This window comes from Stegostoma tigrinum, chromosome 7 (assembly GCF_030684315.1).
Source record: "Stegostoma tigrinum isolate sSteTig4 chromosome 7, sSteTig4.hap1, whole genome shotgun sequence".
Lineage (NCBI taxonomy): Eukaryota > Metazoa > Chordata > Chondrichthyes > Orectolobiformes > Stegostomatidae > Stegostoma > Stegostoma tigrinum.
This window is the reverse complement of record NC_081360.1, coordinates 101,629,624-101,645,623: the sequence shown is the minus strand read 5'-3', so window position 1 is coordinate 101,645,623 and position 16,000 is coordinate 101,629,624. Positions and strand designations below refer to the sequence as shown.

The 16,000-nt window shown below is 44.4% G+C and overlaps 1 protein-coding gene across 2 annotated transcripts in view; it reads right to left on the bottom strand.

The window, feature by feature from the left end:
- The window catches only part of pnkd (PNKD metallo-beta-lactamase domain containing), a 45,832-nt gene that overhangs the window by 13,708 nt on the left and 16,124 nt on the right, over window positions 1-16,000 (bottom strand). For both annotated transcript variants that reach the window (XR_009445968.1, XM_059647562.1), the window contains exon 6: window positions 9,152-9,315. Coding sequence is in view for 1 of the 2 variants with exons in the window: in XM_059647562.1 (XP_059503545.1) it covers window positions 9,152-9,315 (164 nt within the window). In the remaining variant the exon portion in view is untranslated. The remainder of the gene's footprint in view (window positions 1-9,151; window positions 9,316-16,000) is intronic.

Genomic DNA, 16,000 nt, shown 5'->3' with positions numbered 1-16,000 from the left:
AGGTGAAAGTTAGAGTAGGTGGAAACTGGAGGCGAAATTGATGAAGTCTTCCAATTCCAGACGAGAGAGGGAAGCAGCACCGATGATATCATCGATGTATCAGAGAAACTGTTATGGGTGGGGGCCAGAATAGAACTGGAACAAGGAATGTTCCACGTATCCCGTGAAGAGACAGGCATAACTGGGGCCCGTGTGGGTACCCATGGCCAGCCCTCTTACCTGAAGAAAATGAGAGGAGTTGAAAGAGAAGTTGTTGAGGGTGAGGACAAGCTCAGCCAAATGGAGGAGGGTGGTGGTGGGCGGGGATGGTTCAGCGTTTTGCTCCAGCAAGAAGCAGAGAACCCTAATACCCTCCTGGGTGGGGAACGGGTGTGTAAAGGGATTGCACATCTGTGGTAAAGAGGAGGTGGCTGGAGCTGGTAAACTGGAAGTTTTGAAACTAGCATAAAGCGTCATATGAATCATGGATGTACGTGGGTAGGGACTGCACCGGGGAGGGAAGACTTGAGTCAAGGTAGGAAGAGATGAGTTCTGTGGGGTATGAGCAGGGTGAAACAATGGGTCTGCCTGGGCAGTCCTGTTTGTGGATTTTTGGCAGGAGGTAGAAACAAGCTGTGCAGGGTTGGGGGACTATTAGCTTGGAAGCAGTGGTGGGGATAGATCACTGGGTGAAATGAGATCTGCAACTGCAGTGGATACAATCGCCTGATGTGCCATGGTGGGGTCATGGTCCAGGGGAAGGTAGGAGGAGGTATCCAAGAGCTGGCGCTCAGCCTCTGCAAGGTACTGGTCAGTACGCCAGACTACAACAGCACCATCATTATCGAGGGGCTGAATAACAAAGCCAGGGTTAGATCCGAGTGCATGGAGTACAGTCAGTTTGGAGGGAATTAGGTTGCATGTGTGGAAAGGGGCTGTGAAATTGAGGCGACTAATGTCATGTTAACAGTTCTCAATGAAAAGATTGAGTGCAGGTAAAAGGTTGGTGGGGTCCAGGTGGAAGGAGAGTATTGGAGTCGGGCAAAGGGGTCTGCGGGGCGGGGAGTGGACTCTCGTCCAAAGAAATGAGCTCAAAAGCGAAGGCGGCAGAAGAAGGGTTCGGCATCACATCGTGTCATGCCCAAAATTCATTAAAGTGGGGATGCAGAAATATAAAGGTGAGGCCTTTGCGGAGTACAGAGTGTTCAGCATTGGACAGCAGAAGGTTAGGAGGGATAGTGAATACCCGACAGGAGATGGGGGGTTTGGGGGAGGGGGTAGAATCGGAGGGAAGGGGAGGTGAGGTAGGTCCCGGAAGGCCATGGGTATTTTTGAGTTGTTGCATCTTGTGGCCTTGATGCCTGAAAGGAAAAGAAAAAGTTTCTTGTCTGCATGACAACTGAGCCGGAGGATGAAGTGGAACTGCGGAGCGGTGCAGTCCTGAGCCAGCACATTGCGATGCTGTTGGACAGAAATGTTGAGAGTACGCATATGGCACCGCACGGCACGGCACGGAGTGTGGATCTCAGGATGTGGTGAGCGCGGCGTTCCGTGGAATGTTGAACATCACGGAGATATCTGTGCTCCTGGGAGGATTCAAAACATGAGGGACAGAACTTCAGTTGGAATCCACGTGGGTGAGGCTGAGCTGGAGGCAGTCACTGAGGAACGTGATGTGGCTGTGGAAATGAGTTTTAGCAAATCCCTGGTCGAACACCAGGAGTGACAGTGAAATTAATGTTGGTGGACAAGAAGAGAGATTGGAATGGAAATTCTGTTGGAGACAGGGGCAGAACAGTGAGAAAGGTTACTGATGCAGAAAATCTAGATATGGAATCAATCTGGATAGAGCTAATAAGCAATAAGGGGTATAAAACACAAATAGGAGTTGTGTATTGGCCTCAGATAGTAGCAGCAAGTTAAGTGATCGGCACATAGGAACAGTCTATGGCATTAATTAGGAAATTAGAGATGCATGCAGCAAGGAAGCTCCAGTAATTTTGGGTGACTTATCTACATCCAGACTTGACAAATCTTATTAGCAATGGTACTGTGATGGATTAGTTAGAGTCATGGAGTCATATTGATGTACAGCATAGAAACAGACCCTTTGGTCCAACTCATCCATGCCAACCAGAAATCCTAAATTAATCTAGGGATTTCACCCAATCCCTCTAAATCCTTCTATTCATATACCCATTAGGATGCCTCCTCCAGTTCCTCTGGCAATTCAAACGACACATGCACCATCTTCTGTGTGAAAATGTTGCCCCTTAGGTCCTTTTTAGATCTTTCCTCTCTTACCTGAAACCTGTGCACACTAGTTTTGGATTCCCCCTACCCTGGGGGAAAAAAAACCTTGGGAACTTACCCTATCCATGCCCCTCATGACTTTTATAAAGCTCTATAAAGGTCACCCCTCAGCCTCCAACGCTCCAGACAAAATAGTCCCTACCATTCAGCCTCTCCCTATAGCTCAAACCCTCCAACCCTGGCAACATCCTTGTAAATCTTTGCTGAACCTTTTTGTGTTTAACATCTCTTCCATAGCAGGGAGATGGGAACTGAATGCAGTATTCCAAAAGTGGCCTAATCAATGTACTGCACTGCCGCCACATGACCTCCCAACTCCTGTATTCAATGCACTGACCAATAAAGGCAAGTGTACCAAACACCTTCTCCACTACCCTGTCTACTTGCGATTCTGCTTTCAAGGCACTATGAACCTGTTGTTCAGCAATACTCGCCAGGACCTTAACATTAAATGTACAAGTCCTGCCCTGATTTGCCTTTTCCAAAATGCAGCTCCTCACATTTATCTAGATTAAACTCCATTTGCCAATCTACAGCCCATCTGATCAAGGTCCCATTGTACTCTGAGTTAACTTTCTTCACTGTTCACTACCTCTCTGATTTTGGTGTCATCTGCAAACTTACTAACCATTCCTCCTATATTCACATCCAAATCATTTACACAAATGACAATTCCAGAAGTGTATTTAAGGTGGCCATTTAGACCAATACGATGACAAATGAACCAGGGAATAGGCTATCCTAGATTTGGTTTTGTGCAATGAGAAGGGGCTAATTAACAACATAAACAAAAGAACTGTAGACGCTGGAAATCTGAAACAAGAACAAATGGTGCTCAAGCAACTCAGCAAGTCTGGCAGCATCTGTGGAGAGAAAGCAGAGTTAACCTTTCTGAAGGAGGGCCACTGGATACAAAAAACATTAACTCTGAATTATCTCGACAGATCCTGCCAGACCTGGGTTAATTAATAATTTTGCTGCGAGTGGTCTTTTAGTAAAAAGTGATCATACCACAGTATAATTCTTCACTGGGATAGAACGTGCTGAAACTACAGTCAGTCTCAATCCTAAACAAAGAAAACTTAGAAGCTGTGACAGGCAAAGTGGCTTCAACAGACTGGGCAACTTCATTAAAAGGCACAGCAGTCAATAGATAATGGTTAATATTTAAGGAACAAATGCATGTATTGCAACAATTATGCAATTCTTTTGGATGAAACAACACAACAGCAAAAGTGGCCCAACCTTGTTAACAAAAGAAATTGTATCAGATCCAAAGATGAGTCACAAAATCACGAGAAGTGGCAAGCCTGAGAACTGGGTGTCATTTCTAATTCAATACAGGAGGACCAAGAGAGTGATTAGGAGTAGAAAAATATTGTATAAGAGTAAACTTGCAAGAAACATAAAAGCACAAGGGCTTGGTGATAAGCTGTGAGCTTTATTTTTTAAAATATCATTTATGGATTTTGAACTGGTTGCATGTGGGTTTAGGTTTGTTTATATGAGGGGGTTTAAAGATTAACTTGTTAGTATTTCTGAAGCCTAAGTTTTTGAAAGCAGTATGAGAGAGAGAGTTCCTCAAGTGCTAATAGGCATTTGTTTGCATTTGGAAAGTTTACAAGCAGACAGAATAAACACTGAAGAATATTAGGCTACTTACAGTATGAAGCATCAGGATTTGACGTTCTTCCTTCGGGGAAACATCATAACATGAAAAGCAATGGTATTAGTGAAGATAAATGTGGGTCTGCTAAAGTCTGAAACAGAACTGACAGAACAGAGGATAGTAGTGAAAAGCAACTGAGAAGTAGTCAGTTTGCTCACCATAACTGAGAAGGGGATCACAGAGGACCCATGATGAACAGGAGGAAGGGCAAACAACACAGGGCAGTAGTGAGAAATGACTGAGGAGAACTATAGGGAAAGTCTTTCCTTCCTATTGGCAGTATTTAAAAGGGAGGCAAGCTTGAGTTGGTGTGGTCATTCTAGAAAGGGGCTGTGGGGTCAAAGTGTGGCCTTTGGTGAGTGTCAGAGTTTGGTGAAGAGGGCAAGTGGCGTTAAGGTACAGGAAGGGAAGATATTTCTTTTATTTAATCCAACAGTTAATAGAGACATAGTAATTGCAGGTGGAATGGTTGGCTCCTCCTGTGAGAAGTGGGGGTGATCAGAGAGACAAACCATGTCTACAGGAAGCGTGTCTACCTGCAGCTTCTCTCAGACCACATGGGCCTGTTGGAGCAGCAGGTGAACTCACTGAGGAGGGTACAGGAGGTACAGAAATTCATAGCTAGGAGTTTTGGGGACGTGCTCACACTAAAGGTTCGGTCAGATAGATCTTTTTTTCCTCTGATTCCATCTATCGCCTAAATGTGTCATTGGCACTGTCTGATGTACTGCTGGTGCAGAGAGCTGGCCTCTGATCAGACTGGGATGATCGTTCCTCTAACGTTGGCAAGTTGTGAGAGTGTAGTGTTGAAGCACTTTCCAAATTGCTGCTTATGACTGCTGCTCAGTGCAGGTCAGGTCAACACTCACCGTGACTGAACACAGCACAGTTACCCAGACTGTCAGAAACAAAACCAAGTTTAACACTGCGACAGTGATGGCAGAATCATCACTGAAAGCCCAAGGCAAAACATGGTGTGCATGCTGGAATGGATAGAGATAGACAAAGCTGATGTGCTGAAAATTTTGTCAAACATTAAGATTGACAAGTCGCCAGGCCCGGATCAGATTTGTCCTCGGCTGCTTTGGGAAGCGAGAAATGCAATTACTTCGCCACTTGTGAAGATCTTTGCATCCTCGCTCTCCACTGGAGTCGTACCTGAGGACTGGAGAGAGGCAAATGTAATTCCTCTCTTCAAGAAAGGAAATAGGGAAATCCCCGGCAATTATAGACCGGTAAGTCTCACGTCTGTCGTCTGCAAGGTGTTAGAAAGGATTCTGAGGGAAAAGATTTATGACCATCTGGAAGAGCATGGCTTGATCAAATACAGTCAACACGGCTTTGTGAGGGGTAGGTCATGCCTTACAAACCTTATCGAGTTTTTTGAGGATGTGACTAGAAAAGTTGATGAGGGTCGAGCTGTGGATGTGGTGTATATGGACGTCAGTAAGGCATTTGATAAGGTTCCCCATGGTAGGCTCATTCAGAAGGTCAGGAGGAATGGGATACAGGGGAACTTAGCTGTCGGGATACAGAATTGGCTGGCCAACAGAAGACAGCGAGTGGTAGTAGAAGGAAAATATTCTGCCTGGAAGTCAGTGGTGAGTGGAGTTCCACAGGGCTCTGTCCCTGGGCCTCTACTGTTTGTAATTTTTATTAATGACTTGGACGAGGGGATTGAAGGATGGGTCAGCAAGTTTGCAGACGACACAAAGGTCGGAGGTGTCGTTGACAGTGTAGAGGGCTGTTGTAGGCTGCAGCGGGACATTGACAGGATGCAGAGATGGGCTGAGAGGTGGCAGATGGAGTTCAACCTGGATAAATGCGAGGTGATGCATTTTGGAAGGTCGAATTTGAAAGCTGAGTACAGGGTTAAGGATAGGATTCTTGGCAGCGTGGAGGAACAGAGGGATCTTGGTGTGCAGATACATAGATCCCTTAAAATGGCCACCCAAGTGGACAGGGTTGTTAAGAAAGCATATGGTGTTTTGGCTTTCATTAGCAGGGGGATTGAGTTTGAGAGTCGTGAGATCTTGTTGCAGCTCTATAAAACTTTGGTTAGACCGCACTTGGAATACTGCGTCCAGTTCTGGGCGCCCTATTATAGGAAAGATGTGGATGCTTTGGAGAGGGTTCAGAGGAGGTTTACCAGGATGCTGCCTGGACTGGAGGGCTTATCTTATGAAGAGAGGTTGACTGAGCTCGGTCTCTTTTCATTGGAGAAAAGGAGGAGGAGAGGGGACCTAATTGAGGTATACAAGATAATGAGAGGCATAGATAGTCTCTGGCTATCGACTCTATTTCCCAGGGCAGAAATGGCTAGCACGAGGGGTCATAGTTTTAAGCTGGTTGGTGGAAAGTATAGAGGGGATGTCAGCGGCAGGTTCTTTACGCAGAGAGTTGTGAGAGCATGGAATGCGTTGCCAGCAGCAGTTGTGGAAGCAAGGTCATTGGGGTCATTTAAGAGACTGCTGGACATGTATATGGTCACAGAAATTTGAGGGTGCATACATGAGGATCAATGGTCGGCACAACATTGTGGGCTGAAGGGCCTGTTCTGTGCTGTACTGTTCTATGTTCTATGGTGCCTTTGAGGGTGATGGGAGACCAATCAGACTTCGACTGAAGTAAGTTTTATTTGTAATTTATTCATTCACGGGATGAGAGCATCGCTGGCCAGACCAGCATTTACTGCCGCATCCCTAATTACCCAGAGGGCAGTTCAGAGTCAACCACATTGCTGTGGGTCTGGAGTCGCACGTACGCCAGACTGGATAAGGATGGCAATTTCCTTCCCTGAAGGCCCTTAGTGAACCAGTTGGGTTTTTCCTGACAATCGACAATGGATTCATGGTCATCATTAGATTATTAATTCCAGAATTTTGAATTCAAATTCTACCATCTGGTGGAATTCAAACCCAGGTCCCTAGAACATTACCTGTGTCTCTGGATTAACAGCCCAGTGATTAATACCCACTGGCCGTCACCTCCCCAAAAATCCAACTGATCGACTGAACCTGTCTCATTTGCAGGCATGTTACTAAGATTGCTTTTCTACAGCCTGGGTGCCGTCTAATCTCCTGGGAGATACAGATATGGGGGGGGGGGGGGGTTATCCTTATTTAGTTTAACAGAGATCAGCAACTTGGGGATGTAGATTTAAAGTCCTAGGTAGATAGAAATGTTCAGGGGAAGATGACCAAAGGTTTTTCTTCCCCCTCAGGAGGGTAGTTGATGTCTGGTACTTACTGCCTGTGAAACGGTTTTGGACGAAGAAACTCTCAACTCAGTTACAGAGTGTCTGGAGATGCACCTCGAATATCATAACCCGCAGGCTACAGACCGAATGCTGCAAAGTGAGAGCATTTTAGCCAACTGCTTTAAACAGCCGACACAAGCACACCTCTGGGCTGTAAACACACTCTGATTCTGTGTGCACACCATATGCCAAGACATAGCAAGTGTTCTCCAGTCCCTCAAGGTGATACATTGGCCAAAGATTAGATTCTGTTTTGTGTTTGAAAAGATTAGAAGGGTTGGATGATGCAGGAGTGTTGCCCCCCGGTGGCTGAACTTTGCATTGGTCAAACAATGGTGTTAATTTAAAATTTAAATCATTTTTAGGAATAAGACTGAGTCGTTTCGGTTGTTCACCTTTTGGACTGGAGAGATTGAGTGGCGTTGTAGGAAAATGGTCTCAGTGCTGTTGAAACTGAGAAAATAACACTTTGCAGGAGTGGCAGTGGGGTAGTGTTAATGTCACCGGGCTAGTTATCCAAAACCCCAGGCTAATGTTCTCATGGCATGGTTTTGAATTTCATAAGAAGTCAATATGGAATGAAAAGCTAGCCTACTGATGACTATATAACCATTGTAGACTGCCAAAATAATCCACGAGGTTCACTCATCCTTTTGAAGGAAGGGAAAAAAACTCAGATTTGAGAGACAAGTCCTCCCCTGCACAAAACCATGCTGACGATCCCTAATAAGTCCATTCTTTCCCAAATGCAAGTAAACGCTGTCCCTCAGAATCATCTCCAATCCTAGAGTCTCGCTCACAGCCATAGAATTGGCGATCCATGTCCCTGACTGTAGAGTCCCCTATTACCACTGTTCACTACACTGTTAGCTTCCCTGTTGTACAACAGAGCCATTGCTTTTCCCTCACAGGCCAACCCCTCCAACAGTCTCCAAAATGGAATATCTGTTTGAGAGGGGAATAGCCACAGAGGAATCCTTCACTGCCTGCCCCTCCTAGTGGTTACAGCGCCAGGGACCCGGGGTTTGATTCCACCCTCGGGCGGCTATCTGCATGCAGTTTGTACATTCTCCCTATGTCTGCGTGGGCTTCCTCCGGGTGCTCTGGTTTCCTCCCACAGCCCAAAGATGTGCAGGTTAGGTGGATTGGCTGTGCTAAATTGCACATGGTGTTCAGGGATATGTAGATTAGGTGGGTTATAGGGTGATAGGTCGGGGTGGAATGTTCGGAAGATTAGTGTGGACTTGTTGGGCCGAAGGGCCTGTTTTCACACAATAGGGATTCTACAATGATACACTATAATAAGACGTGAGAGCAGGAGTAGGCCATTCAGCCCATCCGGTCTGCTCTGCCACCCAATGGGATCATGGCTGATCTGATAACCCTCAACTCCATCTTCCTGCTTGTCCCCACAGCCCTCGATTTCCTCACTGATTAAAAATGGTCTTGCAGTGAGCCAGCACCAACACGATGGGCTGTATAGTCTCCTGCTGTGCTCTAAGTATTCCAAATTTCTCCATACATTTTTTGGGGCAAGTGGATAAAGGTACATTAGAAAGGAACAGAAGGATAGTCAGAGACGTACAACACAAAAACGATCCTTCGATCCATTTAGTCTGCGCTGGTGAAAAAAAAATCATGTGACTATTCTAATCCCATCTTCCAGCACGTGGTCCTTGATCTTGCATACTTTGGGTTCACAAGTGTATATGTTAATGCAATAAAATGAAGTTGGCTAGGGGCGGTGGGACAGGGAGCAAAATGGAGTACAGAACAAAAAGTGGGGTGAATGAAGTGAGGAACATTGTCCGTTCCTGCACTGTAAAACACCACACCAATAAATTTCTACAAATTAAAAATAACTTGCAAACATGATTTGTGTGAGCTTGATGAGCGGAAAGGAAGTGAGGCGCCTGGTTGAATTTACGTACCACAGCCGGAGAGGAAAATCAAGTCGCCAGAGAACAGGCAGGCAGGAATGCTGGGAAGATTCCCCTCCAGGACGTAGATCACATGGCCCACCGTGTGGCCAGGGGTTAAGAAGGCATGAAATTGCAAGTTTCCCACTTTGATCGTCTCTTTATCTAGAATGGGACTGAAGAGCAGGTGGGGGGAACAAAAGAAAATTGTTAATCTCAAACTGTAGTATAACACCATCCCCCCAACACTTAGGTGGCTGGGTACAACTTCATGTTTCGATTTCTTTCCTTTTACGGTGATTGGGGTGGGGGTGATCCTTTGTATTCAACCACACGCAGTAATTGCTGTGTTTGATGGGGGACAGTGTACAGGGAGCTTTACTCTATCTGATCACATGCTCTCCCTGTCCCTGGAAGTGTTTGATGGGGGGGACACAGTGTAGAGAGAGCTTTACTCTGTATCTAACCCTGCGCTGTCCCTGTCCTGGGAGTGCTTGATGGGGACAATGTAGAAGGAACTTTATTCGGTATCTAACCCCGTGCTGTCCCTATCCTCGGAATGTTTAGGAGATTGGTGCATATTCCAGTACTCATTATTCATAGTGCTGAGCAAATACTTCAGAACAAAAATTAAAACTGAATTAACAAACTGGGAAGTGACTCTGACCGCCAAATTCAAAACTAATGTAACAGTCTAGACAGAGGGAAAGCTGTTTCCCCAGGTCTGTTTATGAATGACTAACGCATTTCTGCACAGCTGTTTGTGGATGTATTCCTCACAGAAATCCCCCTCCGCATCCTGAGGGGCCACGAAGGGGTGCCCTGAATAAACAACTCCAATACTCTGAATGATAACTTAATTGGGCTCTCAATTTATGAGAAATGTTGGATCAACTGCTGGGACTCAGGAAATAGTTCTGTTCCCGGAGACCATTTAACTCTTCCTCAGGGACCGTGAAAAAGCTGCAAATCAGCAAGACAGGTGAGCGAGATAAATTATGATCTCTCTACCTTAGTTTGTCTAGTTTTTAATTACTCAGCTCACTTCTCTCAAATCTATAGGGCAATTCATTTCATCCAAGGTGTTTTTCTATTTGCAGATACATTCTATTTTGTTCAAAAACACACAACTTGTAGCAGTCAGCGTGGCATCTTGCGAGGCAGAAAAAAGCACAAAAGTGAGAGAGAGGGGCGCACAGACAGAGAAAGTGGGGGCATGCGTACAGGGCAAAGCAGGGGTGGTCTGTCCGAGAGAGGGAAACTGGAGAGGGAAAGAGAAGGAAGGCGAGAGAAAACTGGGGTGATGAATGACCGTGAGTGTGTCAGAGTCAGAAAGAGAAAGAGAGAGAAGGAGATAGTGGGACTAAGGCCACTAGGTTGGGCTGCTCACTACGCTTAGTGAGCAAATAGTGGGGGGAAGAGAGAGCGAGAGCGAGAGAGAGCGAGATATAAGAATATACAAATATTGTACAGAAGTTGACACTTGTCAAACCATAACAACAATATCAGATATTTCCTGATTTTCCAGAATTGCCTGCCTGGATGCAGTTGGTTTGTGCTCCACCTACATGGATCTTAACACAATGCTAACATCCTCTCCCACTGGCTGAACTCGAAGATTGTCACAGCACTGGAATGCACAAAGAAATATCTTCATATCTGTTCTTTCACCAACGATCCGAATCAGCGTCCTCTGGTTAATGACCATCATCCGGCAGTCAGCCCATGGTACAAGTTTAATATATGGAGGATGGTGACAAATATGTCTGTCTCCAGGCAGTACACAGGGAAGCCCGATCACTTCCCTGGGGAATTTCAAGAATTTAATCTTTTGTGTTCAAGGAGAAAGACCATGTTTCATGATATAAATGCTTGTGTTGACAATAAGGTCAAAAACAAGAAATGGAAGTGAGCCAAAGCCATCAAAATGCTTGTGTACTCAGTACATCATTCTGCATGTAGAAACAGTGATACCGTTAGCACGAAACAAAAGTTTTTCTTGTTGGTAATGCAAGAAGCGCAATGGGTAATTCATGTCCATTCTCTTCAAACAGTTGTTGAAAATACAGTTAGTGTTATAAAGAAAAACAGATTTCTTATAGAACGAAAGTAGAAAATTGTGCTTGAGATATGTACTAAACAACTGGAGACAGCGGAGAAAGAGAGAGGGAGAAATTAAAAACTAGCTGGAAGAACTTAGGGGCTTTTGAGACTAAAAAAAATGTCGAAAAGATGCATTGGAGCTCATCCATCTCCCTGAGATAATGAGATATTTGAGTTGGAAGAATGACAAAATAGCAGAAGACAGTTAAGTCGTCACTTCACTCATTGAAAAAGGATCTCTCATTAGTAGCATTTTAGTAACAGCTGCACAGTAGGAACAGCAGTCTATCTGCACCCAGACAAAGTGGGAAAAGCAGGAAAAGTCTAATACACTACTGCTGTGATCTCAGTTGATAGTAATACTGAACAAGTCACATCCCAAAGTGAAACATGGTTTGATAGACCATTTGTTTTATTTCTGCAGTTTGGTTGCCATAATGGTCAGTAATGGAAAATACTCAGAACAGGCTGTGATGTATTTTAAACAAAATAAGACAAATTTATCTCGCAAATGACAAAAAAAACCTATAAAATATATAACAATGTGGAAAGAGTTCATCCACAGAAAAGAATTAGAGAAAAATCACCCTCCTAATAACAGCAGACAGTAAGGACAGCAGATGCTGGAAGTCAGTCAGTAAATGTGGCGCTGGCAAAGCACAGTAGGTCAGACAGCATCTGAAGAGCACGGAAGTCAATGTTCCAGATTGTGATAAAGGGTTTTGGCCTGAAATGTTGACTTCCCTGCTCCTTGGATGCTGTCAACTTGCTGAGCTCTCCTAGCTCCATATTTACTGAGATAACAAAGTGTGAAGCTTCCAGCATTTGCAGTTCCCATTATCTCTCTCCAGATTTAGTGACCCCGCCCCTGCTAACAGTCGTGCATTATGAAGCCACATCACCATATCAACTTAACAACAGCTTTTTGCTGTGCTTTGTCTCGAGTCTGACTGGTATTTCAAGAAACATAGCTTGTTTCTTTAATTCACTACTAAAATACCTCTTAGTTGTTAAACACTTGTCTTGTCAAAATTTATTAAACTTTAATAAAATCTGACATTATTTATTAGCTTAGCATCCCAGTCTTGCCCAATGGCACATTTTAGTCAAAACTGAAGGTACATAGTGTTAAGAGGTTAATTCAAGGAATTTTTTTTAAAAGACCAATACGATAAATGAAATAATCTAAACTCCGTTTTAAAATGGAGGAAGTAAAGTGATGGTCTTTTTTTGGTCTATTAAAACTTTTTATGATTTTGAACAGCTCTATTAAATTTCCCCCAATTAACCTTCTCTGGTTAAAGGAAAATGAAACAGTCGCTCTAGTCTCCCATGTAACTGTAACTCCTTGTAAATTGAGTAAATTTTCTCTACGCCCTCTCACAGCCTCACTTTAAACAATGTCCAAAACTGGCCACAATGCAACACAACATCCCTAGGCCTCATCAGATTTTTCACTGAATCCTTCGGTAGTTGGTGTAAATTTGAAATAGGCCACAGCTGCAAGGAAACACCTGCAACACTGTCACTGACCCTCACAGGGGGCCAATGGACGCACAGACTATTAAACCGAGATAGACTTTACAGCAATAGAGTGAAGGATCGCCATCTTTGCTGGATTTCTTCCATCCAGCACAAGTCTCGGACTGGGAGACAATTACCAACGGGGTTACAGCACAAATTAATGCCTGGACCACTGCCATTCACAATCTGGACGTGGGGACAAAATATAATATTTCCATGACACAAAACTAAAGTTAAGCTGGAGGAGGACGCAAGGAAACTTCACAGGGATTTAGATGTATTAAGCAATTGGCTTACATCATGGTAGACAGAATATAATGCAAATATGAAGCTATCCATTTTGATAGGAAAAGGGAGGCTGAATATTTCTGAAATGGAGAAGGGCTGGGAAGTGTGGGTATGTAAAGGGTCCAGCCTGTGAAACACTAGAATTCGACATGCAGATGCAGTCAGCAATTAGACAAATGGTATACTGGCCTTGATTACTAGGGTATGAGTGAAAATGGCTTTCTGCAGTCGTACAGAGCTTTTGAGAGAACTAATCTGGTTTAACTGGAAAAAATTTTGGGTCCCCTTATTCAAGGGAGGTCATACTTGCCATAGACTGAATGTAATGCAGCTTCACCAAACTAAATCCATGGAACAGCATGATGGTATTATAAAGAAAAATTGAAGGAACCAAGTCTGTATTCTCCAGGAGTTTCAAAGAAAAAATGATGTAATTTGATGCTTTTGGAATTTGAATAAGGCAAGACAGCGTAGCTGAGAACTGGATGCTTATCTGTAGCGATGTAACCGCCTCAGGATGAGGGATAGAAAGTTTAAGGCTGAGATGAAGGGAAATCTCTTCACTCAGAGGGTGGTGAATCTCTGGAGTTCACCGTCCCAGAAGGCCGTGCAAGTTCAATAATTGAGTATGCTACAGATAGAATTCTAGTGACTGATGAAAGAAAGGATGTGGAAATAGGGTGGTGAAATCAAATCAATTTTTCAGTTTAAAATTGGTTATTTAACAAAGTAACTGGTGTGGAAACGATGAGTAAAAGGAACCAGAGTGGCAGGTTCAATAAATCATGTGGGACAGTCAGTTCTGATAATCAGGAGAATGAAATGCCCAAGTTGGAACAATGCTGAGAGCACAAAACATGGATTGAGACTTGGGCAACACAAATAACTTGATGATAAAACACATTTTTTTGACAACTCCCTCCCACTGGCACTCTGAATGCCATGCTGCAAGTTAATTGCTTAATTGTGTACAGTGCACTTATTTTGGAGAGGGTGGGAGGGGCATTGGGAGAAGGGCAAAAGTTGAATTTGTCTTATCCCTACATTAGAATGTTATGTTTAGTTTCAACAGGACACTCCCTGTGTCCCTCCCCATCCCCAGGGCAAGCTGCTCAGAGAAAACAGGCCATTTACAGAGAGGAATTCAAATGCTCAAGCCAGAACAGCAGTCCCATTTAAGATCAATTCTCCAAGCTAGCAAACATTGAAAACACAGTTCAAGTCAGACCCTGTAACAGTAGGGGCAGATTTAGGGCAGGGATTATGTCAGCTACAGCTCCATTGGCCTTAAGTGGAAAGATCATGGACTCAAAAACACAGAACCACCAAGAAACATTATGGCACAGAAAGAGGCCACTGTGCCCCTTGTGTGCGCAACAGATTCCTGAGATTTCAGCATATATGCCCTTACTGCAAATGTAGCACAGCTGACTCCAGATCAGAGGACTGTGTCCTCAGATCAACTCAGGCCAGGCTCACACCAAAGCTTGGAGGAAGACAGTGGCGCATTGGTAATGTCTGTGGATTAGCAGTTTGGAGACCCAGGCCATTACTCTGGAATGTGTGGGGCAAAATACCACCATGGCAACTCGTGGAATTTAGATTCAACTGGTAAATCTGGAACATAAAAGTTAGTTTTGTTGATGGTGACCATAAAACCGACTGGCTCACTAATGCCCTTCAGGTAAGGAAATCTGCCACCTTCATTTGCTCTGGCCTACACGTGACTCCATACCCACAGCAACAAGGATGACACTCAACTGTCCTCTTAAATGGCCAACTAAGCTGCTTTGTTCACGGGCAATTAGGGATGGGTCACAAATGTGCCTTGCCAGCAGCACCCATATCTAATGGAAGAATAAAACAAAAATCTAAGCTATGCTAACATACCCCATCTGCCAAATGCGGGGGAGTGCTGCACAGTCAGAGGTGCTGTCTTTGGTATGATTCATTAAACTGTGGCTCTGTCTACCCTCTCTGTTTGGTATTTACAGATCCAACAAGCACTAGAGGAATGAGTGTGTTCCCCTCTGTTCTGGGATAATAGTTATTCCTCAATCAGCATGTTCTCAAGGGTAACTAGGGAAGGGCAATGCCCACATCTCATTGCAGAATCCCTACAATGTGAAAGCAGGCCATTTGACCCATCAAGTCCAAGCCAACTCTCTAAACAGCATCCCACCCAGACACACACCCTGACACTATCTCTGTAACACTGCGTTTCCCATGACTAACCCACCTAGCCTGTGCATCTTTGGACTGTGAGAGGAAACCCACCCAGACACGAGGAGAATGTGCAAACTCCACACAGACAGTCACCCGAGGGTGGAACTGAACCTGGGTCCCTGGCACTGTGAGGCAGCAGTGCTAACCAGTGTGCCACCGTGCTGCCCCAAAAGGGGCAAAACTACCAGTGGGCCCCTGGAGGACTTGAAATCATTTAGTGCTACAAAAAGAAGCCATTTGCTAGATCTTTCAAACAAATGTGTAGACAGAGCTACTCCCTCCTGGTTCTTTCATCATTGGGCTCAACAGCAACAACCTGGTCTTTCAAGGTTGAATAGACTAGAGGCAATAAAAGGATATTTTTTGTGGTTGGGAGAGAATAAAAACAGAGGACAGATTTTCTGGATACAGGGCAGACCATTTAGAACAGACGTGAGGAAACATTTCTTCCCTCAAGAGGGGAGGGAACCTGTGGAATTCTCTACCACAGAAATCCGTGAAGGCTAACTCATGAATATATTCACAAAAGAGAAAAATAAATATTTTCATTTTAAAGGCACCTAGGGTCATGGACAAAAAGTGGGAAAATGGTGCTGAGATACAGCCATGATCGACTTGAAGGAAGGAGCAGGCTCAAAGGGTCAAATGGCCTACGCCTAGTTTCTACATTTACACAGCTTCCTTAACCTAGAAAATGGTTCCCAGGCACATCACACGATC